This window comes from Musca autumnalis, unplaced genomic scaffold (genome assembly GCF_047663935.1).
Source record: "Musca autumnalis isolate F117 unplaced genomic scaffold, ASM4766393v1 scaffold_4, whole genome shotgun sequence".
Lineage (NCBI taxonomy): Eukaryota > Metazoa > Arthropoda > Insecta > Diptera > Muscidae > Musca > Musca autumnalis.
Genome location: NW_027411977.1, coordinates 251,873,149 through 251,895,544, shown reverse-complemented (window position 1 = coordinate 251,895,544; position 22,396 = coordinate 251,873,149). Strand labels below are relative to the sequence as shown.

General features: G+C 38.0%; 1 protein-coding gene across 1 annotated transcript in view; it reads left to right on the top strand.

Annotated features, from left to right (window-relative positions):
• The first annotated feature begins 578 nt into the window (after positions 1–578).
• The window catches only part of Sox21b (SRY-box transcription factor sox21b), a 52,133-nt gene continuing 30,315 nt past the window's right edge, over positions 579–22,396 (top strand). Inside the window, exons 1-3 of the mRNA XM_073987171.1 lie at positions 579–1,249; positions 18,250–19,043; positions 19,134–19,297. Coding sequence (XP_073843272.1) covers positions 18,334–19,043; positions 19,134–19,297 — 874 coding nt within the window. The 5' untranslated portion in view covers positions 579–1,249; positions 18,250–18,333. The remainder of the gene's footprint in view (positions 1,250–18,249; positions 19,044–19,133; positions 19,298–22,396) is intronic.

The following is a 22,396-nucleotide window of genomic DNA, read 5'->3' as shown; positions in this document are numbered from 1 at the left end:
TGTTTCGCTCCCACACGCATTCAGAACCGACATCACAGACAACGGGGAGCACACACAGGCAGCCAACCTGCTTTCTTGCCTGTTGGTTGATGTACGTAGAGCACAAATACGACCAAGGGTAAATTTTGTAAGCAATCCAAATCATTGTTCGTGTGCGCTCAACTTGCATGTGCGCTTCGATTGCAACGCTATGCATTCAATGAAAGTATACTCCACAGTCTGGACATGCCCATATGTTGGATATGCGTCGATTATCTCACAAATGCTCCAATTTGTATCCGCTTACATGTTGTCTCTCGGTAAGCCTCTGTCTTTGTCGATTTGTTATGATTTTGGACTCTCGCACTCACTGAACACATTTGGGGGGCTACCGTTTCTTCAGCAGAGATCACAATCTCGCCTCAGCTCCACTATCATTTGCTTATGTCTTGTATGGGGTTCTGCCGTGGCGATGTGCATCTGTTGCCCATTTGGTCTCACGCCATTTTCGGAAATATCTATACAAACACATTGGCCAGCTTTCAAATACACATACACACACATATGCCTGTACAGCACTCACACAAACCGACACATCCAGATCCATTAGTATGCAGAGTTGTTTACAGCAAAGTTTGCATATTTTCTTAGTATCGTCGGAAATCGCGCGCGCTTAGACGCACTATCAAATTTGATCGCTTAATTCAAGTTTAACTTGATAATTTGTTTTTTGTTAATCTCAATATTCCTAAACGGAGAAAAATTGTGTCATCCATTATCGCAAAAAAACGGAAAAGCGTGTAAAAGTCAAATGTTTCGATTGATTTCGAAGAAAATAAGAACGGCCCTTACTAATTTTGTGTGTGTATATGTGTGTGTGATCGGTATGGCAATGACCACGGTAATTAAAGTCCCGACGGTATGCCTTCGCGGTACACGGTACACCTGCGATCAAATATTATTCTAATCGATCGAAATAAACAAAAATTGAGGAAAGATAAACCCAAATGAAATAAAAAATACAAGTTTCAATATCATTAAGTCTTGAAATATTGACCACCACATTAAACAAATTGTTAAAAAGTCCACCTTCGAATGTTGCAATGATAAAAATTATTACAAATCCATTTATGTATGTGTTTACTCTTTAAACTATTTAAAATTTGTTTTCATCCGAAGAAAAAGGAACAAAACCCTGAATTGTTATTTGAACGTACTAACTTATCCATCTCAGGTTGCTGTTACCTCTGGCAATGTCACTCAATCTATCGTGAGTATTGATGATTGATAAGTGTCTGTTTGACATATTAGAAAAAATCACCAAGTAATTATTTACACGTGTTCATCATTGAAAGACAATTGCCATTTAAGGCGAATGTGTAAACGCGGTGCAATAGAACTGAAACGAAAGGAATATGCCATAGCAAATCCGAACTGAAGGAGTCATTATTGAAATCGTGACACAAATTGCAAAATGAGTGTCAAGATCTGACCAGATTAACAATTCCAAAGTGTATTTTTGGTGGAAGGAGACGCAAATTCAATTTTATAATGTTTACATATTCCATGGTGGGGACCATACACCAATCAGTAGATTAGCTTCTGGGAAATAAGGAATCTTAATTATTGAGGATATTCCACCATACAAGATGTACATAAGCCAAGTATATGATGTGTATATCACACACACATCGAAAAAAACACTATGGTAATGTTCTGTACCGTAACACTGATGGATAGGTACACGACGATAACGTACCGTTCCGGAACACAAACACTGAACAATGTTATAGTGATACTGTACCGGAACACAACGATAATCGTCGTGCTCCGACAGAGGAGCACTAAAAATCGTAAAGTTCCGACTGCGGTACCCAACGTTTTTAGTGTATCAAAATGTGGTACCGGAACAGTATCACTAATATATTTTTTAGTTTTTGTGTTCCAGAACACTAAGCTAAAAATATTTTAGTGGTACTGTACTGTTTATTTTCGAACTCTGTCCCACACACACAAACATTTGGATGCAAGTGAGTATCCATTGTCAAAATATGTAAATGTTGATGTCGACATCTCAGAGTCTGATATAAAATCTAAAGTACCGAATTGTGACGACATCCTTTATAGAGGAACTACAAATAGCTGAAATACTCGAAATACAGAAATATCAATATCATTCTCAGTCTCAGTCAATATTTCTGAGGACATAAGCACTGGTGAAAACATGATGATGTTCAAATTAGGTTCTGAACGAGAGCTCTTCTTCACCATTGAACATTTTTGATTCTCTTGTTCTACTTTGTTAAACAAGGGAAAGCAAAGCTTAAGATCTCAAACGACTTAACGCCAGACTGCTTAATTTTTTACCACATATCAACACATGGAATTGGGGTTCTTCTTCTGTTCCGCTTAACTACTTGGGGAGCAAAGAACCTTGTAGGGGTTTCTGAAACATGAATTACTCCCTCCCACGAACATTGAGCTTGCTGCATTTGCGGGTGGATTTGGTATATGCCTGTGACCTGCTGGGAGAATTAAATTTCTGTTGTTTTTTTTTGTCATGTTTTTGGTGACAACATTTGTCAGAATTTTTTCTTTGCTTGTGAGCACAAGGAAGAGCTTAAAGAGCCTGGCCCTCATTAACGTCTAAGCACGAGCGTAAACTTCTTGGACGCCTGTTGTTGGAAGCGCCACCGTTGACCTATATTAGCTCATCCGCTGCCATCCCTACTGCCTTGTCCGCTATAACAACGCAGATATCTGTAGACTTTATTCCCCAAGTACTTCTAGTTGGCTCTTATATAAATTTTGGTAGTGCTGCAGGTACTTTTTCCATGTAGCGAGTTAGGGAGAGCCTCGTTTGCGCGAACAGAGAACACCAAGTCACAAAATTGCACACATTTGTGTCGCATCTTGTTGCAAATAGTTTAGAGTTTGTTTATTCAACAGCTTTTCCAATGCAAAATTTGTAATCGATATTTGTAACTACCGCCAGAATACTTTCTCAGTTAGGATAGTTTTTTTCTTTTTTAACCAATCTGCCATATCCATTAAACGAAACCTCTTAGCGCTAGCCCTTGTGCATGTAAGATAGTTTAAACTATTCATACGATACGGAAAGAAAACTTATGAATTTCCTAATGATGAACTTTTCTAACACTGATACAGTTTACCTCTCATATTATCACAATTTTTCCAAAAGAAAACTTGAAGCTTCGAACCCACAGCAAAACAAAATCGATAATCGAACGACGTACAGTGAAAATTGGTACTACGACGACGACGCAAAGCGAGGTCTAGATGTATTGGCAAGTGCTACTTACCAGATATTGTCTTGAATGAATATGGTTACCGATCAAGGTAGCATTGGAGTCACTTGTACGTTTACACAGAGTGTAATGCAGACCTTATACGTCCTACCAGTGAACTGGTATGTTCATGATAGTAACTCTCTTCCACATACAAGGGGAAAAATCCATCACACAGCTGGCACACAAATAATCGATTTGTCTGAACAAAATGGAACCAGGATTCCAACGACAGAATTTATCTATAATGATACTCTGACTCAGAGTGGATTGCTTCACTAAAACCAGTGTATTTTCTTGCAACACGATCTAAATCCATGTCACGACGAATGGAACAATAAATTACTTACCACTTTGCTCAGAATCAATTTACAGATACGGGCTGTAGCGAAAATGGTTAAGACAACAAATCTTCATTGAATTGCAGGTCTCATGGAATATGGCAGGAGTATATGCAACTAATGGATACACTTTTTAAATTATCCTTGTGTAAATAGCCCATTTCCCACCCTCGAACAGTATTGTTTTTGTTGTTGTCATAAAAATATTTGAGCGTGAAAGAGAAGTGGTCTAACTGGTGGAAAAGTCGAAATCCTGCAGGTGTTTGAAGTCAAGCGAACGTCTGGTAAATTGTGAAACAATGTTTTTCAAGGGGAATATGGAAAATGACGGAAGGCAATAACCTTCTTTGGTACCACACTACCATTTCTCCATTTTATGCAATGTTTAATGGCTACACAACAAAACAGTTGCCAACAGAAAATAAAATAATGTCCCTACAACCGGTGAGAAAAGTTGGTATAAATTTCAAAATTTTAACCAACCTTTGGGTGGGACATGGGCACAAATCAATCGTTGCCATCAATATTCATTCCGTTAAAAGTGTAGCGAATGCCCCTGCTAACGAGTGTGGAAGTTCGCGAATTATACCCAACAACCATTAGGAGGCATTTGATACAAAGGAGCGCGAAAATGAAATCACATGGCGATTTAATTTAAGCAAGACACGGTTAGCGATTAAGCGAACAAAATGATACAACGGGTGATGGGAAATTGACACGCTGCACAGCACAACGCATTCGGCTGAAATGGTAACAACTGCCAACTCGTACATTCAATAACAGTAAGAACCCAGCAAACCAATCGTACCGACTTCGTAACGAAATCGGAACGAAATGTCGGACGTATCGTCCGAAATCGTAACGATATCTTAACGAAAGTTGTATGAAGTGGTTGACATAATTTCGGAACAAAATGTCGCAGCGACATCGGATCGATTTCGGTCCGATTTCGTAACGAAATCTGAAGAAAATCCTTAAGAAATTCGAAAAGGAAATTTCTATCCGACATTCGTTCCGAAATCTGAACGAAATCGGTACAAAATCTGAACTATTTCCTATCCGAAAAATCGTTTAGAAATCGGAACGAAATCTGAACGACTTTGCTTCCGAAATTGTTCAGACGTGTCGGACATCAGACATTTGGTTTGCTGGGAAGAGTCACATCAAAACGATACAAGAGCAGAGGCAGACAGCATCGTTGAATATGCTCTGCAGATCACTCCATATCATTGGCTAGCTGCCCGTTGCCCGTCGTCTGTGTTTCTGTGACTGAATGCCTTTGGGATGTTTGCTGAATGCAACACGAATAAGCGGCTCAGCATGTGGCTAAGCCGATCATAATTCTTGTTTGTCAGCCCCAAACTGAGCTAGAGACCAGCAGCTTTTGTTGCCTTTGTGTCCGGATCTTTTTATTTAAACCAAACACATTTATACAGAAAATATTTGTTCATGTGTCAAGTGACTTGAGGCAATTTGCTCCTACTGTGGCCTGAAATACGCGCGTCTCCTCTGCCTCATTGTCAGACCTGCTTAAAGATTAGCCTCTGAAGCTCTTAGCGAGCGCTGCATATGCAGATGAATGTAATTTAGCTGTGAAGTTATAAATATTCACGATGATATCTATTAACACAGAGATGCAACTGCATGCATCTTGGCCTTCCGATCGGTACTGAAGTTGTGGCCCCAGTGCGAAATATTTGGATGTCTATGCGATGTGTGATGGTCAGTGTCCATGTGAACAGCCAAGAACAGCGACGACGACGGCATACATTGGCAGACAGCATGGAACCAACAACTGATGTCTCTCGTAGCAACAACACCACTCTGACACACAACCAGCCAGCCATCCATTGCAATAAAGTGGTTGTGTGGACGATAGCTGCAGGTTAGCAAGCTCCAGTAAAACAACAAGAAGACATTTCTCTCAGTGTGGAAACGAGTTTGGGATGACCCAACATGGACATAATTCCCTACGACAAGCAATAAAAGTTTGAATTGCGAAGTGTGTGAATGCAACGGACAAGGGTGTAAGAACAATTTGTAAACCCATTTGATAACAGCAGGATGCACTACTGTAGGCTCATGGCTTGCCGTCCTTCGCGGTTACTGATGTGACAGTTCTACATGGGAAACAAAGCAATTGGCAGTCCTACAATGTAGCCCCATATTAGTGTCGGTGTAGTGCGGATGTGTGTGCTGCCTGTGTGTGAGTGCATAGTGAACATGTGGCACTTAATAAGGATTAAAGCCACCAGGTACCATCATGAATAAGTTTATCACTACAGTGGTCATTCATAATTATCCCCTTGCCTTCGTTTCTTGTCTTCAGTTTTTTTTTGAAACACATAAATTCATATCGCATTCATACCGATGTCGAGCATAATAATGGAGTAGAACTGATGGTTTGTTCTTTGGCGACGTACACTCATGAAAATCAATAAATTGATGCCCCTTATCAGGTCCACTCAGTGCTCAATCAAGGCATCTTTAGCAAAATTCATAACACTTTTCTTCCGTTTCAATGGTACTGCTACAATGGGCATCATTAGAATTCCATTGTTGGTCCACTCACTAAGGCATCTTTGGTATTGTCATTGAAATGCCAGAACCACTTCGAAATGCCCACTTGGTTTGTTTGTCCACCAGTCGGTCTATTACTGTTATCGGCAACTATTCAAATTGTAAACTGTGTCTTAAACACTTACTCCATTTAATCCATCTCAAGTGTATTTAACAACTTAACAATGCCAACGAAGGGATTGAAAAGGGCCAACAAAAGCAAATTCGTAATAGAACACAATGGACCAGTCAGCTAAACATTTGATCAAGGACTTGTGGAGTGACTGCAACAAAATGCCACCCCTTTCCACCACATTGGCAGTCATTGGCAGCATTAACATGGGTCATCCTTTAAGCAGACCCATGAATACCAAACACGCTGAGACAACAACAACAGTACAATAGTGGGGCCAAGCAGAATCGGACAAAATAAACATATGCCGGCGACATGTGCACACAATATGTAATCCTAACTGCCGTATACGAGTATGTCCAGTCATCCATCGCGTCATCCGTTATCCAACTAAATGGATTGTCGATATTTGCCAACGTTGTTTTCTTACTGTTGGCTACAATAGACTCCGTGTCAGTGTGTTAACTGAAGAAGACTCTTGTATTCATTTGAATATTTGCATCTTGGGTTGGGGAGGATGTGACAGCGCTGCTTTTCATTTGTAAATATGAGAAGTTTGCAATATAGCAGAAGAAATTCTGCCTTAGCAATTTGAAATATTTCAAAACCGCTTACATTTAATAAAAGTAAACACCGTTTTTGACGAATGGATTTTGTTTATATACCAATAGAATTTGTCGTTACAGGCTTTGGCTTTTCAGTGGATAGTCTACTTCAATGACGCGACAAGGATTACAAATTCGACATTACCTAAAAAACTATTTCCCACAAACACCGAAGGAGGAATAGTCGGCGACTCCACTTATACATCTTATGTTTAGTTCAGTTTGTCCTGCCTCGAGGAGCTGAGGCGATCTGGCTAAGTTTGTTCTAATCGCCACGAAAGTTTTTGGGGAAGAAGCTTGTTGGTTTTGGTGATGTTGGAATTATAGGCGAAGCAAACGTTTTTGGAAGAAATAGGAACAGTTTTATTCTTTAGCTAATAGTAGAAAGTAGAATATTTCACCTTTACATTGATAGTGTCGGTCGGTTAGTGTAGGTTGGAGATATCGCAAAAGGGGCTACAGCCCATTGCAATTTCCCAATTAATGAAATTTTGTAATTGATTGACAAATATAAAATATCTAAACATATATACCCTGTTCAAACACATTCGTATAGATATTTCTTAATAAAAGAGTAAAGTGATTGACTTACTGATTGATTCGTCAACGACCAGACGGAACGGCTGAAGCTAGAAGAGTACGAAAAGTACCAAATAGTACAAGAGGATACCATTTGTATTGGGCGACCGCGTAGATCTGGAATTCTGGAATGAGGAATGAGATCACTGATGGTGTGTAGGATAAATGTACCAAATGGTTTTTATACCTCCACCTCCCTCCTCCTTCAGTGAGCGTCAAAATAAAGTTTACAACCCGGTGAATTGTTTTGGCAAGTACTCAATGGATTTCAATTCTAAAGACTTCAATGAGTGATCCGGTATACATAGGAGTCAAATATAGCAACATGTTATTCATAAATATGGGCGAACGCTTCATATCCCTGCCCATATGTTACGTAAACCTTTGATATTAGCCCCATTCCTCTAGACTAGGCTATTTACATACTATCGTGTCGATTTGAGTGAAATATATTGTTTTCATATCCCTGAACCCATGAAAGCCATTTACCCATACACCGCTACTGTCATGCACCCCCGAACATACAGGAGACTTCTCACAATATTTGATTGTCTATACACCATTCTCATCGTTAAAATCTTCGTTCATATTTTTTTACAGTTTTCGAATTTTTTAGCTACCCAATGTGTGAAATTGGTCGGGACTATTGAAAAACACATTTTCCTACGCTAAATTCGCTAAAAAAGCTACAAAAAATGTCTAGAAATGCCTACGAAGCTTTCAATGATGGGAACGTGGTAAATATACTCAAACATTATGAAGTCTCCTATATGTTCAGGGGGTGTATAGCAGTAACGAGGTCTGGTCTAATACCAAAGGTTTACGTAACATATGGGCAGGGATCTGAAGCATTCGTCCTTTTTTATATCGGATCACTCATTGAAGTATCTAGACTTCAAATCCATTGAGTACTTGCCGAAAAATTTGGTTATTTTGATAATCGTCATTTATTCCCATGGTACCATAATACAGGTAGCATTATCAAGCCATCTGATGGTAACATGATGTGTCAATTGCATTGAATTGATGTCAAATTTTGACATCTTATGTTACCAACAATTGCCGATGCGGCTACCTGTGTATTTGTACCATGTTTATTCCCTAATGAAACGTTGGAAGGACCTAATATTTGATGGATTTTAATTCACCACTAAATACTTAAAAAAGTTACATTCATATGTTACACGTGTAATATCTTTATATCGGTGTAATAATGCAATAAAAAAATGTTGAGATGTGTAAACTTTATTTTGACGCTCACTGTATATTCCTGATCAGCGTAATATGCTAAGTCGATTTAGACATGTTCGTCCGCTCGTCTGTTGTAGTCACGCTATCATCCGAAGGAGTTGAGAAAGATGGCTGAATTGTTGTATACATGTGTCTTTGGTCTGAACTTAGATAAAGTTCGAAGATGGCCTATATCGGTCCACGTTTTGGCATAACCCCATTATAACGTTACCTCTCGATTTTAGCTATTTTGACGTATTTAGACACATTTTCAGGCCGAATTAGCTATAATTTGACATTTAAGGTTCCCAGTGACCAAGAAACTTATCCACCAAAAATTATGGACATACAGGGTTGTGCATATCAAAAGCAACAAATCAAGGATTACGCATTAATTCAATTTTTGGATCCGTTAAAATTTTTTTAAAATGTAATATTTTGTGTCCATTTATTCATTGTTATGTAGAGAGAGCTTTCAAGAAGTTGTTTCTGTACTTTTCAGTTGAATGGGGTAACAACAACAACAATATTGGCTGATCCTTGAGAATGGAGAATGCAAACCACACAGAAAAAAATAATTCATTCAATGTATGAATAGTGTTCAAAAAAATTTTCCAATGTTAAGATATTTGTATTTTATGAACCTAGTTCATAAAGCAATAAATACCGGTTTCTGTTTTGAATGAATCATAAACATGTAATATATGTATACTATTTTGCAAAATATGAACAAATTCATTCATTTCAAAATAATCTTCTTTAAAGCAAAAAAAGTTGCTTATATTCCAAAACTATTTTTATATTTTTTATAAATTTATTTTTTTATAAAAATGTTTGTTTTTCTATTTTGAAACTATTTTTTTATTTTATTTTCAAATTAGTTGTTTTTTATTTAATTTTGTAATTCCTGTTCTTTAAAGGGTTCTCTTCTAATTGATTTTTCCTAATTAATTATGTATCTTGTAAATCAGAACAATGTGAACCATACGTACAAACATATTGAGTCCATCAGCACTAGCTTGAATTTTTAGATGTTGCATTTATATTAAAATAATTAAAAAATTGTATTTGCGAATTAATGCTATTGATATGGTGAGTATTTTCCGACAACAAACGAAATCTATGGTGGTTAGTTAGTGTGGTAGTGGTGAGTAGTGTGGGTTGTTTAGGCTGTTGTGCTTTGTTGACACGGAGTCAATGTGCGTGTAGATACGATGGAGGGGAGGAAAGACAAAAACAATAGAAGCAAATCCACCATATCTTTGTGGGCAAAGCACAAAAACCGGTTTTGCCAGAAAATAGTGGTTAACGTAGGAGAAACTATGAAATTAATTTTTGTATTTTAGAAAAGCTTTCATACTTTTGCAAAAATAGTATTGTGTGCATGAGTAAAAAAATTTTTCCATTCACATTAAAAGAGGTACGTTCAAATTATGGACAACAAAAATTATGAACGGAATTAGTAAAAAAAATCATACTTTTGTTTTTTCTGTGCAAAAGCAACGACTGAATATTATTAAAAATGCTAGTGTTATCGTTTTAAATAGCTGCACTTTTGACTTAAATTTGTTTTTGGGGCAAGGTAGTGTCATTTTAGAAGCAATTTGCATTTGTTATCCTAACAGGGTTGCCATCTCCTTCCACTTTTCCCGTGGTCTAGGGAAATATCATACTACCCTCAAATCAAAAAATATCTCCTTCATATAAACATTTAAATTGTAAAATATTCACTCGGAAAGGGGTTTAGTATCAACCGTTCTTACGTTTGCAGTATAATAAAAATGTTAAACATCCGAAGATTGGTAAACACAATACATACTGGTGTAAACCCCTTGAGGCCATCGGTACATTGTGGCTAAAAACGCTGGGGAAACTTTAAAAATAATGCGAATGGGAACATCGAAGAAGTGGTTCGGGGTCTAATTTCTGATATACACCCTAGCTTAGTTCTCAAATATTCTCAAATTATACCTTATATCAATTTGCTTTGAATAGTACTAAATTAAATTTGTTAAAAAATTAAATTTTGGATCGAATTGGAATTCTGAAATTTGGCATTAGAGTCACTGTCGATGTGTATGGCAAATTTATATAAGGTATATGAACGAATTACAACAACTAAAAAATTTACAAAAACAACTTTGTTGTTATTGAACAAATTTTTTTACTAATTCCATTCATAATTTTTTTGTCCATAATTTGAACGTACCTCTTTGAAAGTGAATGAACAAATTTTTTTACTCATGTACATAATACTATTTTTGCAAAAGTATGAATGCTATTCTAAAATACAAAAATAAATTTCATAGTTTCCCCTACATTAACCACTATTTTTCTGACAAAACCGGTTTTTGTGCTTTGCTAATAAAGATGTGGAGGATTTGCTTCCATTGTTTTTGTCTTTCTTCCTCTCCATCGTATCTACACGCACATTGACTCCGTGTCAACAAAGCACAACAGCCTAAGCAACCACCACTACCACCCTAACTCACCACACGTATAGATTTTGTTTGTTGTCGGAAAATACTCACCATATCAATAGCATTAATTCGCAAATACAATTTTTGAATTTCTTTAATATAAAAGCAACATCTAAAAACTTAAGCTAGTGTTGATGGACTCAATATGTATGTACGTATGGTTCACATTGTTCTGATTTACAATATACATAATTAATTAACTAGGAAAAATCAATTAGAAGAAGAGAATCGTTTAAAGAACAAGAATTACAAAATAAAATAAAAAAACTAATTTCAAAATAAAATAACAAAATTTGTATAGAAAAAATAAATTTATGAAAACTATAAAAAGAGTTTTGAGAATATAAGCATTTTTTTTTTTTGCTTTAAAAAAGATTATTTTGGAATGAATGAATTTGTTCATATTTTACAAAAAATATATACATATATTCCATGTTTATGTTTCATTATAAAAAGGACCCAGTATTTATTGCTTTATGAATTAGGTTCATACAATGCAAAAATCTGAACATTGGGAAAAAATTTTGAACACTATTCATAAATTGAATGATTTTTTTTCTATGTAGGTAATTTTTATTTCACGACTAGGATGAAAAGCAGTATTTTATGGTAACAAATTTCGAAGTTTCAAATTTCATGAGTAGACCCTATTACATTTTGACAACTAAATTTACAGAAAAAAGTAAGAATACAGCTGATTGTTGCTTCAACCTTGTATGAATATGCCTTGGTTGATATAAGAAGGTCGCAGTGTTATGGTTGAAATGAGAAAATGTGAACTATATATGTTTGTGTATAAAAAAGTACTAAATTGTTGAGTGAAGGCCAGTTACCTCAAGGTGTGGACCTATGTAGACAATTTTGGTGGAAAAGTTTTGTGACTGCAGGGAACATAAAATGTCCATTTTCGGGTAGTTCCGTCAAAAAATATTGCCAAAATCCTGAAAATACCGAAAACCGGGAGGTACCGTTATATGGGGCCTATACCAAAACATGGGCTTATATTTAAAACTTCAGTTGGAGAAATGTTGTGCGCAATAGATCCTTCAAATGTCAAATTACAGCAAATTCGGTCATGAAATAAAGCTAAAATTCTCAAAATACCGAAAATCAGGAGGTATGTTAAATGTGGCCTAGACTATATTAAACATTTTCAGTAAGAACGTTTTGTGACTACTGTGAATCTCAAATGTCAAATTACGGTTAGTTCCGTCAAATATTGTAGCTAAAATCATCAAAATACCGAAAATCGGGTGGTACCGTTATATGGGGGCTATACCAAAACAGAACTACAGCTCGTTCGGATAATAATTGTAGCTAAAACCCTTAAAATACCAAAAATCGGGAGGTACCGTTATATGGGGGCTATACCTAAACATGGATCTATGTTGACATTTTTTTTTTGGAGGAGTGTTGTGACCCCTAAGAACCCCAAATGTCAAATTACAGCTTGTTCGGTTAAAAATTGTAGGTAAAACCATCAAAATACCGAAATCGGGAGGAACTGCTACATGGAGGCTACACCTAAACATTGACAATTTTGTTGGAGCAGTGTTGTGACCTCTTACTTACTTACTTAGCTGGCTCATTACAGAACATTAGTTCCATAAGCCGAGCTAAGAAAAGATCTTCAACTCTCTCTGTTTAGTGATTCGCTTTCTGGAATACCGCGCCTTGCCATCTTTTCATCCACTTTTTGCGCCATCTATTCTTTGGGATGCCAATTCTGCGTGCACCACGCGGCCCGAATTTATACGCCTTTTTAGCGGGTTCAATACCGCTCATTCTTATGATATGGCCTAGCCAACGCAATTGTTGCATCTCGATACGTTTATCTATCGAAGAATTTTTCTCTCAAACACACCAAGCACTGCCTTGTCTGCTAGTACCCAGGCTTCTGAATCATACATCAGCACGGGTAGTATCAGTGTTTTGTAAAGCGTTGTTTTTGTTTAACGAAATTTGGCTTTATTCCTAAACTGCTTACTCAGCCCGAAGTAGCATCTGTTGGCCAACACTATTCTTCTTCGTATTTCACAACTCATGTTGTTGGTTGTGTTTACGGCGGTTGCCGATGTAGACGAAGTCCCTTACTACCTCAAAATTATAGGAACCAACGTCAACAGTTGGCCCGATCTCTATGGACGCATTGCGCGACGACACCATTAACTTTGTCTTCTCGCCACACCCATTTTAGCAGATTCCCTTTCGACTTTTTCAAAGGTATCAGTTACTTCCTTTACCGATCGACCTATGATGTCAATGTCATCGGCATAAGCAAGTAACATATGGCTGTTTGTATATATTGTGCCACTTATTTTCACATTCGCATCTCGTATAACCTTTTCCAGCAGAATGTTGAAAAGATCAGACGAGAGGCCATCACCTTATCTAAAACCTATTTTGGTACCAAACTCATTGGAGAGGTTCTTTCCTATTTTAACTGACGAGCGAGTATCAGTTAATGCCATTCTACAAAGCCGGAGGAGCTTTTCAGGGAAACCAAATTCAGACATGGCTTGGAATACTTTTCCAAAACTGCATTGGTATAGTCCAATTATTTCATTGACGATAGGCTTTAGTCGTTCGCACATTATACCTGACACTATCTTGTAGGCAATAGGGAGAAGATTTATGCCCCTCAAGTTGGAGCATAAAGTCCTTCTCCTTTCTTGTGGACAGGGCACAAGATGCTCAGGTTCCAATCGTCGGGTACTCGTTCTTCCTGCCAGATGGTGCTAACTAGCTGATAAATACACATTATCAGTGTGTGGCCTCCGGTTTTCAACAACTCGGCTGGTAGGCCATCGGCTATTGCTGTTTTTACCTCGTCTTGGCTGGGCATTATACATTCAATACCATCTTCTGGGATTGGATCTGTGGTATCTTCGCCGTCTTCGCTACTATCGGATACCAACAGTTTGGAGAAATGTTCTTTCCATATCCTGAGCACACTATCTGTATCAGTTACCAAATTACCTTGCTGGTTTCTACAGGAGGATGTGCCTGTACCAAAGCCATCAGTTTGATGTTTCACTCTTTGGTAGAACTTTCGGACTTCATTCTGGCTCCTGTACATCTCGATTTTTTCACACTCCAGTCTTTCCATTTCCCTCTTTTTCCTGCGGAAAAGACGTTTCTCCTCTCTCCTTTTCTCCCGATACCACTCTCGTGCGCTACGCGTTGCTACTGATTGTAGAGTAGCCTTATATGCCGCATTTTTCTCTTCGGAAGAAGCATGACTCCTGGTCATACCATGGATTCCTTGGTGGAGGTCTCTGGTATCCAAATATGGGTTTTTGCGGCTGTTTGCATGGAGTGGGCAATATTTTGCCATTGTGCTGATATGTTATCGGGACGAGGTGTGCTTTCATTACGAAATTGTGCTAATTGAGTGGAATATGCTGTGGCTATCTGTTGTATTTGCAGCTTACCGATGTCCAACTTCCGCGGTGTAAATGTTCGTGCTTTATTTGCAACGTTTAGACGGGTACGTACCTTTGCTGCAACAAGGTAGTGGTCGGAATCTATGTTTGCTCCTCGGAACGATCGTACATCCAACACGCTCGATGAATGTCTTCCATTTATCACAACATGATCAATTTGATTTCTTGTTCTTTAATCTGGAGACAGCCAGGTGGCGTTATGAATATCGAGATGCTTAAATCTGATACTGCTAACTATCATGTTTTTTGCAGCTGCAAAGTCTATCAGCCTCATATCATTGTCAGATGTTTCACTGTGGAGACTAAATTTCCCGACTGTTGGTCCAAAGATATTCTCCTTTCTAATTTTGGCATTAAAATCGCCTAGAATAATTTTAATGTCATGGGCAGGGCAACGGCCATAAGTTTCTTCTAAGCGCTCGTAAAATATATCTTTGGTCTGTTCGTCCTTGTCTTCAGTGGGAGCATGAGCGCAAATAAAGCTGATGTTGAAGAATTTTGTTTTTAATCGAATTGCAGCGAGTCTGCTTTCATTCACTGGGGTGAAGATGGAGACCAGATGTTTTAACCTCCGACCAACTACAAATCCGCAACCACACTCATGCATTGTGTCATGGCAGCTATAATACAGTGCGTCACCTTAAGGTGTTGTTGGACGCCACTCCCAATCCATCCGATTTCCTGTATGGCAGTAATGTCGGCCTTGTACTTTTCAAGTACATATGCCAACGCGTAAACTGCACCTTCTCTATAAAGAGTGCGAACATTCGCAGATCATGGTCCTTAAAACATTTGCGGGGTTCGTTAACCTTAGAGGGGTTTGTTTTTCTTTTCTTTCGTTTTTTCATAGTAGCCTGCTTTTTCTAGGGGAGGGTTACTAACCCGACGCCCAAACCCAAGTTTTTAACGTTTTTATGGGTGAACGCGCGGTACATGTAACTCACTACCTTTAACGGGTGTTAAAGGCAGCTCCCCAGGTGACACCACGGGGAGGTCAGTGTCCACTTGAGATGCAATAGGGACCCAGATAAATCCTGGGCTTTGCCATGTTAAAACCGGTCAGGACCGTTCCTTGGTATCTTCCATCCCCTACGTTGTGACCTCTAAGAACCTAAAATGTCAGATTACAGCTAGTCCGGTTTAGAATTGTAGCTAAAACCCTCATAACACCGAATATCGGGAGGTACCGTTATATTTGAGCTATACCAAAACATGGACCGATATAGCCCATTCAAACTAGACCTGCCTATTGGAAAAAAGATACCCGGGGCAAAAATTCAGCGTTCTAGCTCAATTTTTGCGGACGCTAGAGTGATTACAACAGACGGACCGGCGGTCATGGCTAAATCGACTCAGAATTTTATCCTGATCAAGGGTCGCAAATGATTATTTCAATGGGTTACAAACGAAAAATCAAACTTAATATGCTCTCCATAATATAGTGGAGGGTATAAATTATATTTTTGGGACTTTCTAAGCATTTTTGAACACTAATTTTTTTCTACAACGAATAGATTTTCTGTAATCTGTCTGGCCTTCCTTAAAAGAAATACCAAAAACTTTTAAGGATAAAAAATTGTATAAAAAATTATATTTGTGAGGCTTTTTAGCATTATTGAACACTAACTTTTTTCTAAAACGAATAGTTTTTCTGTAATTTAGCCCAAAAAGTCCAAAGCGGTTATATCTCAGAAAGTAATTAGAATTTTACTTTGTGGTCTTCAACAATATTGTAGTCCTATCGCAGCGAAATGGCTGAAATTTGGTATTTAGTCTTCGTTGGGGGTATAAAACCCTCCATCGGAAATTTGTAGGTACTCGTATATGTCCACGCCTTCATATAGCCCCCATAGGGCCGTACCTCCCAATTTTCGGGATTTTGAAGGTTGTGGCCTCAATATTCCACCGAAATGGCTGAAATCTGGTGGTTAGTCTTCCATAGAACGGTACCTCCCGATTTTCGGTATTTTGAAGGATGTGGCCTTAATATTACGTCGAAATTGCTGATAAAATTTGGTACATAGTCTTCGTTGTGGGTATAAAACTTTCCACCTGAAATTTTCCAATTTAGGAATATTTATTAGAAATGTATAAAATATAATTGTTCCACAAACATTCCAGCAGGGACAAAAGAGCCTTCTCTGATATCAATGAGTGCACCCCGATGCATGAGACCTACTGTTTACCACTGAGTCCGAACGGCGTGTCCTAAGACATCACCTTTAGAGAAGTATTACATGGCTTAAATACTCAGGAAATGTCGCCAACATTACTGAGGGTATTTGCCACCGTTGAAAATTTGATGTGGCCAGACCTGGATTTTCTACACATCAAATTCAACGGTGGCAAAATACCCCTCAGTAATGTTGGCTACATTTAATGAGTATATTAGTGCCCTTCACCCGAATTGTGGACTATGAGGTAGAGCTCAGGGAATTGAAGGTCAAACTTCATCACATATTTAAATATTACATCGAAAACACTTACATGTTAGAGACAACTAATCGACAACTAAACTAATTCGATTGGAAAAATATGGCGATTAGTAAAAATATAACGCATTGAATGAATGTATGGATGCTAAAAATTTGATCGTTTTATAAACGTTTCGTCTTTTAAAGAGCCATAACGTTGCACATTTCAAGCATAAAATGAACGTTTATGTTTGTAAAATATTTTTCAAACCTCGATAAATACAAGAAAACCAATCATGACAGTCAAATCCTCCGGTATTTCTCATGGACCAATATTGTTGATGTTCAATGCCAATGAGCCTGTACGCAATATAAATATTTGTATCGAGTTCCATTCTATGCGATATGATATTGCATTCATATTTTGCGGTAAAAATGTTATACCAGCGTCCATATCCAAAACAACTACCTATGTATGTATCACACTACGAGTACATTCTGTCTCGTGTGTTTTGTCGAAAAATAAAGTTTACGACGGCTTAGGGAGATTGCGTGCTTCAGCATTTGTCAACTATTTACTGATACAGACTCCTCAGTTTGGATGTTTTGTTGTATGTTTGATTCTAATGAATGCTGTTCGCTTGTGAATTTATAATTAATAATAATTAATATAGATGTGGATACTCCATTGTCAGTGGCTCGATGACAAAATGCCGAATTAAAAGGATTTCAGATTAGATTTCAGCGTGTTATCAACATATTTTGAATGTTTTGACAGTCTTCACACTGAATTTGGAATGAGATTTTATAAATCACTGCTAGTTGGAGATAGTTTTGAGCTATCTTCGGTATAACCATTGCCTCGTTTAACAAAAGACATACAATGAATGTACGTGGAAGGGTCTTGCTGGTGGTGTGAAGCAAGGTGTCGCTTTGTTATGATAATAAGCTTGAATGATAAATCAAAGGTAGATTGCTGGTATTTGTTTGCTCTGTGGAGCACGCTTCTTTCTAGGCAACGTACATAAAATAAGGCCTAAATGAATGGGGGTAACTGCCGGAATGACAAATGGCATTCAATTAGGGGTAGTACGTCAAGTATGTCTACAGACTAGACGTTGGATGCCTATGCTGTAGAAAAACTTTAATCTTTTTCGTTTCTTTTTATGTTTTAGTGTTGGCGTGCAGAGAATCGGGATTTTGGTGAGCATTGCAAGGTGTTTATTGGTACAGTGCGATAAAGTGCTTCTGCGCACAGAATGATGGAACATATTCCATCAATTTCATTGTCTGGGATATCGATAGCGCATCCACTCTCTATATCGTCGGGTCAGACGCTAACAAATCATTTTGGTAACAGTTCGACTGTCGGTTCTGCAGGCGGAAGTCACATTGAACAGCTGGCGGCGGCAGTGCACCACCACCATCATCATCATCATAATAATCAAACGGCCATTCAACAGGGGAGCAACGGCCATCTTTCACTAAACTCATTGTGCAGCTTGCAGAGCCAGCATACGACATCGCCGTCCACCTCGTTGGCCACTGGTAGTAACACAGTGTCAAATATTTCTTCAGTATCGCAAAGCAATCAGCAAATCTCCCCTGCTCATAACTACATTCTGCATCACGCTCACCACACGACTCACCTACATAGCGGAGGATCTTTGCACAACAGCAGTTCGCCCTCGGTGCATACGCATTCCCTGGCCGGCTCAGGGAGAGCATTGCCCCTCAGACCTGGTGATCATTTAACAGCACACCTTCCGAACAATCTCACGCACAACCACATTGCAGGGGAAAGCTCTTCAGGTCCGTCATCTGGTACATCGTCAGCAATTTCATCGTCCAATACCTCCGCCATGGCTGCCGCAGCAGCAGCCCACCTACACCATACCACACAGTCATCGCAAATGACGAACCTGCACCAGAACATGGGTTCATTAATGAACACTGGAGGTAGTGCCAGGTAAGACTTGCCTTTGTTGATTGCTGAATAGTTATTTCCGAGTCATCTACCTTGTCCTTAACTTATATTCGTTTTTTTTTTTTCTCCTAGCGATGTTTTCTTCAGTCTCATGATACAGAACACAACGAAAAGACAAAACGAGGAGCATATCAAACGTCCAATGAACGCTTTCATGGTCTGGTCCCGCTTGCAGCGCCGTAAAATAGCACAAGACAACCCAAAAATGCACAATTCCGAGATATCCAAACGCCTGGGTGAGTATCCGCTCGATGTTTGTAAAATCAGAAAATCGGCTTTAAGTTCTGCCAAGCCGAACTTTTTCGACCCTCCACCAAAAGGAAAACGAAAATATTTAAAAATAGAAACAGTTCTATGTGGAATATATTAAAACGTGGACTAACATCGGTAACGAAAGTACCAAAAAAAAGGCTATATAAAAACATAGACAAATATATGGTCAATTTTCTGCAGGGAGGGTTTCTTCCCATAGGAAAGACCAAATGTCAAATTTTTCCCACTTTGATTGAATAGCTACATCGAATCGGGTTCAGTTATGTATAGACCATCTTCGAACATAGCCTGCCCCCAAATAGAAGACACTTTTGTGACCATCTCCTTCAATTCGTTTGGATCCACGATTATAGGGTCGCAAATGATTATGTTTCGATGTGTTACAAAGCGAAAAACAAACTTAATATCCCCTCCATACCATGGTGGAAGGTATACAAAGTAGCTGTAATTCTCATGATTGCTTCAAATAAGCCATAATCAGTGGGTTGTGTGCTTCGAAACCATAATGAGAAACATGCAACCACCCACCCATTTTTTTGGTGTCTGGTAACGTGTGATTAGTGGCAATACGAAGGCCATTCGCGCCCCTGCAGGAGGCCACAGAACAATTGATTTCATTTATACATCGGTTAGATTATTAGATGACAAGATCACATGCTGTCACTGTTTAACGCTTGAGTGTCAAAGATGACAAGAACTGTCAAACAACAAAATCTATTTCTGCATGAATTCAATAGACAGCGTCTCCGTCTAATCCGATAGCTAGCCTGCAATATACATGCATGAAGGGTTGATTGCTGGTTGCCAATGCCGTTCGTTGTTAGTCGAATGTGCTATTCACGCCTCGTCTTACGCAATCTGTGTCAACTCATCGGACATTGTAGCACACGAATCAACTGGAGAGAGCCAGCACTTCCAACCAGTTGCATAGCTAAGTAGTTTGCTAAACATAATCCAGATTTATCGTAATGAGAAAATAGACGCCGCGTGCCTCTCGGCGAATGTTTTTGTACCACAGCAATTTTGTCAATCACGACGTTTCTTAAAATTTTAATTCAATTTCGGTTGTATCCGCATAACAATAGTTCTCTGAAACAACTCTCTATCGCATTGTTGGTGCGTCATGAGACACGTGTCCTTCGTACTGTATTAACTATTTTATTATTTGCTTTCGGCGTCGATACTTCCTACACACCCACCCCTGGTTGAAGAGAACACACGCATCCCCTCCCCCCATATATGTGTCCCGTTTCAATGTAACTTTTTATTTTAACATAACAAAGGATAACGATTCCTTGCATCTTTTCAACTTTCTTGAACAAAGCATTCACATACGGAGAGCCACAGCAACTTGCTTACATTAGGCAAATGAATGCTTGCAAACATTAGAATGGTCCGAAATTGTCGTAATTCATTTCATGAATAAACATCGATTTCTTAACGCATATTCTTTGCATTGTATAACTTGCTTTCATCCTAGCAATAAATACCGCATTTTTGTAAAATGTGAGTAATTACGGATGATTTATAAAAAATACATTCGTCAATTCTTAACAGTTATACCGACACATCCTAATGTAGATACAACGCTCACATTCCCCATATAACTGAATTTAAAATATGGACTGTTATAACAAAGATAGATGTCGTATATGTGTGTCCTTTTTCTATACAAAACGCAAAGAGACCAGTTTATTTTAAGAAATCCATTCGTCTGTTAAATGAAAATAACAAAAAACACCAGCAAAATCTGAATATTTTATTTTATCCGTACGTCAACGTTCCACCATTGCTGCGAAACTTTCATATCTGACACCTCTTGCGATCTGCTTACAGAATTTAAGACTTCAATTATTGGCGAAGGAACAATAAAAAGAGGCTACAACGACTACCTGTGGTAAATATTTCCGAGAGCAGACCTTAAATAGAACTTAAACGCAAGCATTTTGAAATCGTGGGAGAAACCAGATAGAGTGAAGAAGAGTTTTAGCTTCAATACAAAGAACTAAGAAAACTCATGAGGTCAAGTGGGGTTGACCGAAACTATAGTCTTATCTGTCTTTTCCGAAAGTAAATCAATTTTAACTACCTCAACATGAAAAAAACTTGTTGTTACTTTAAAGCCTTTACAAAACAAGTAAAAAAGTGTCAGTCGCTTTGCCGACAGATATATACCCTCAGCCAAGGTAAAGTGAAACTTTCACCTACGGACAGATCGAATACATTTAAGGTCTCTTCAGAATTTGTTGGCCCTTTTTAGACATTTCGTCGGTGTCATGCTTATGTGTTCCATACGCCATTTTTGACATTTTGAGATAAAGGTACCTTACAAGGTTTTAAACAATGTTCTTTTTTGGTCGGTTTTTCTCTATCTCTTATAGTTTCTGAGATATTCAGATGGCAATATGTTCCATATCCGCTTTGTGACCCAAAAAATCTTGTCGTTTTGTTCCATATCCATAAAGCCTGGCGTATGGAATAAAACAACCTTGAACTTATTAGTTCCATATCCATGTCGTTTGGCGTATGGAACAAAAAAATACAAAAACGAATTGTTCCGCACCAAGTTACGGAAAAGTGTGGCGTATGGAACAAATTGTTTTAAAGGACTTGGTTTAAAAACTGATGAATAATAGTTTCTAAATCCAAATATATTTGAATATTGTATTGTTATATGAAAACGAAAATTTATCAATCGTTTAAACAAAAAAATCCATAGTTTAAAGACAAAATTTTGATGTAAGTCCACAAAAATATACGCAAAAACGTCCATTCGACTTGAATCTAACCAAGTACAAAAATGGTATTATAAGAAAATCGCGTTTAAATGTTTTATATTACCTTAGAAATGCAAAATATCAATCCGTTTTGTCCGATCGAAATTTTGACCACAAAAAAATTGTGATAAGTGGGGGAAATCCCTTAAATAAATGTTTTAAGAAACCTATAATAATGGTCCTTATTGTATTTATATGAGAAAAATAAATGTTTCATTAAAAGTCCTGATTTTTAAACTCCACAGTAGCACTTCATATAAGGGAGGTGGAACACGATCGATAAAA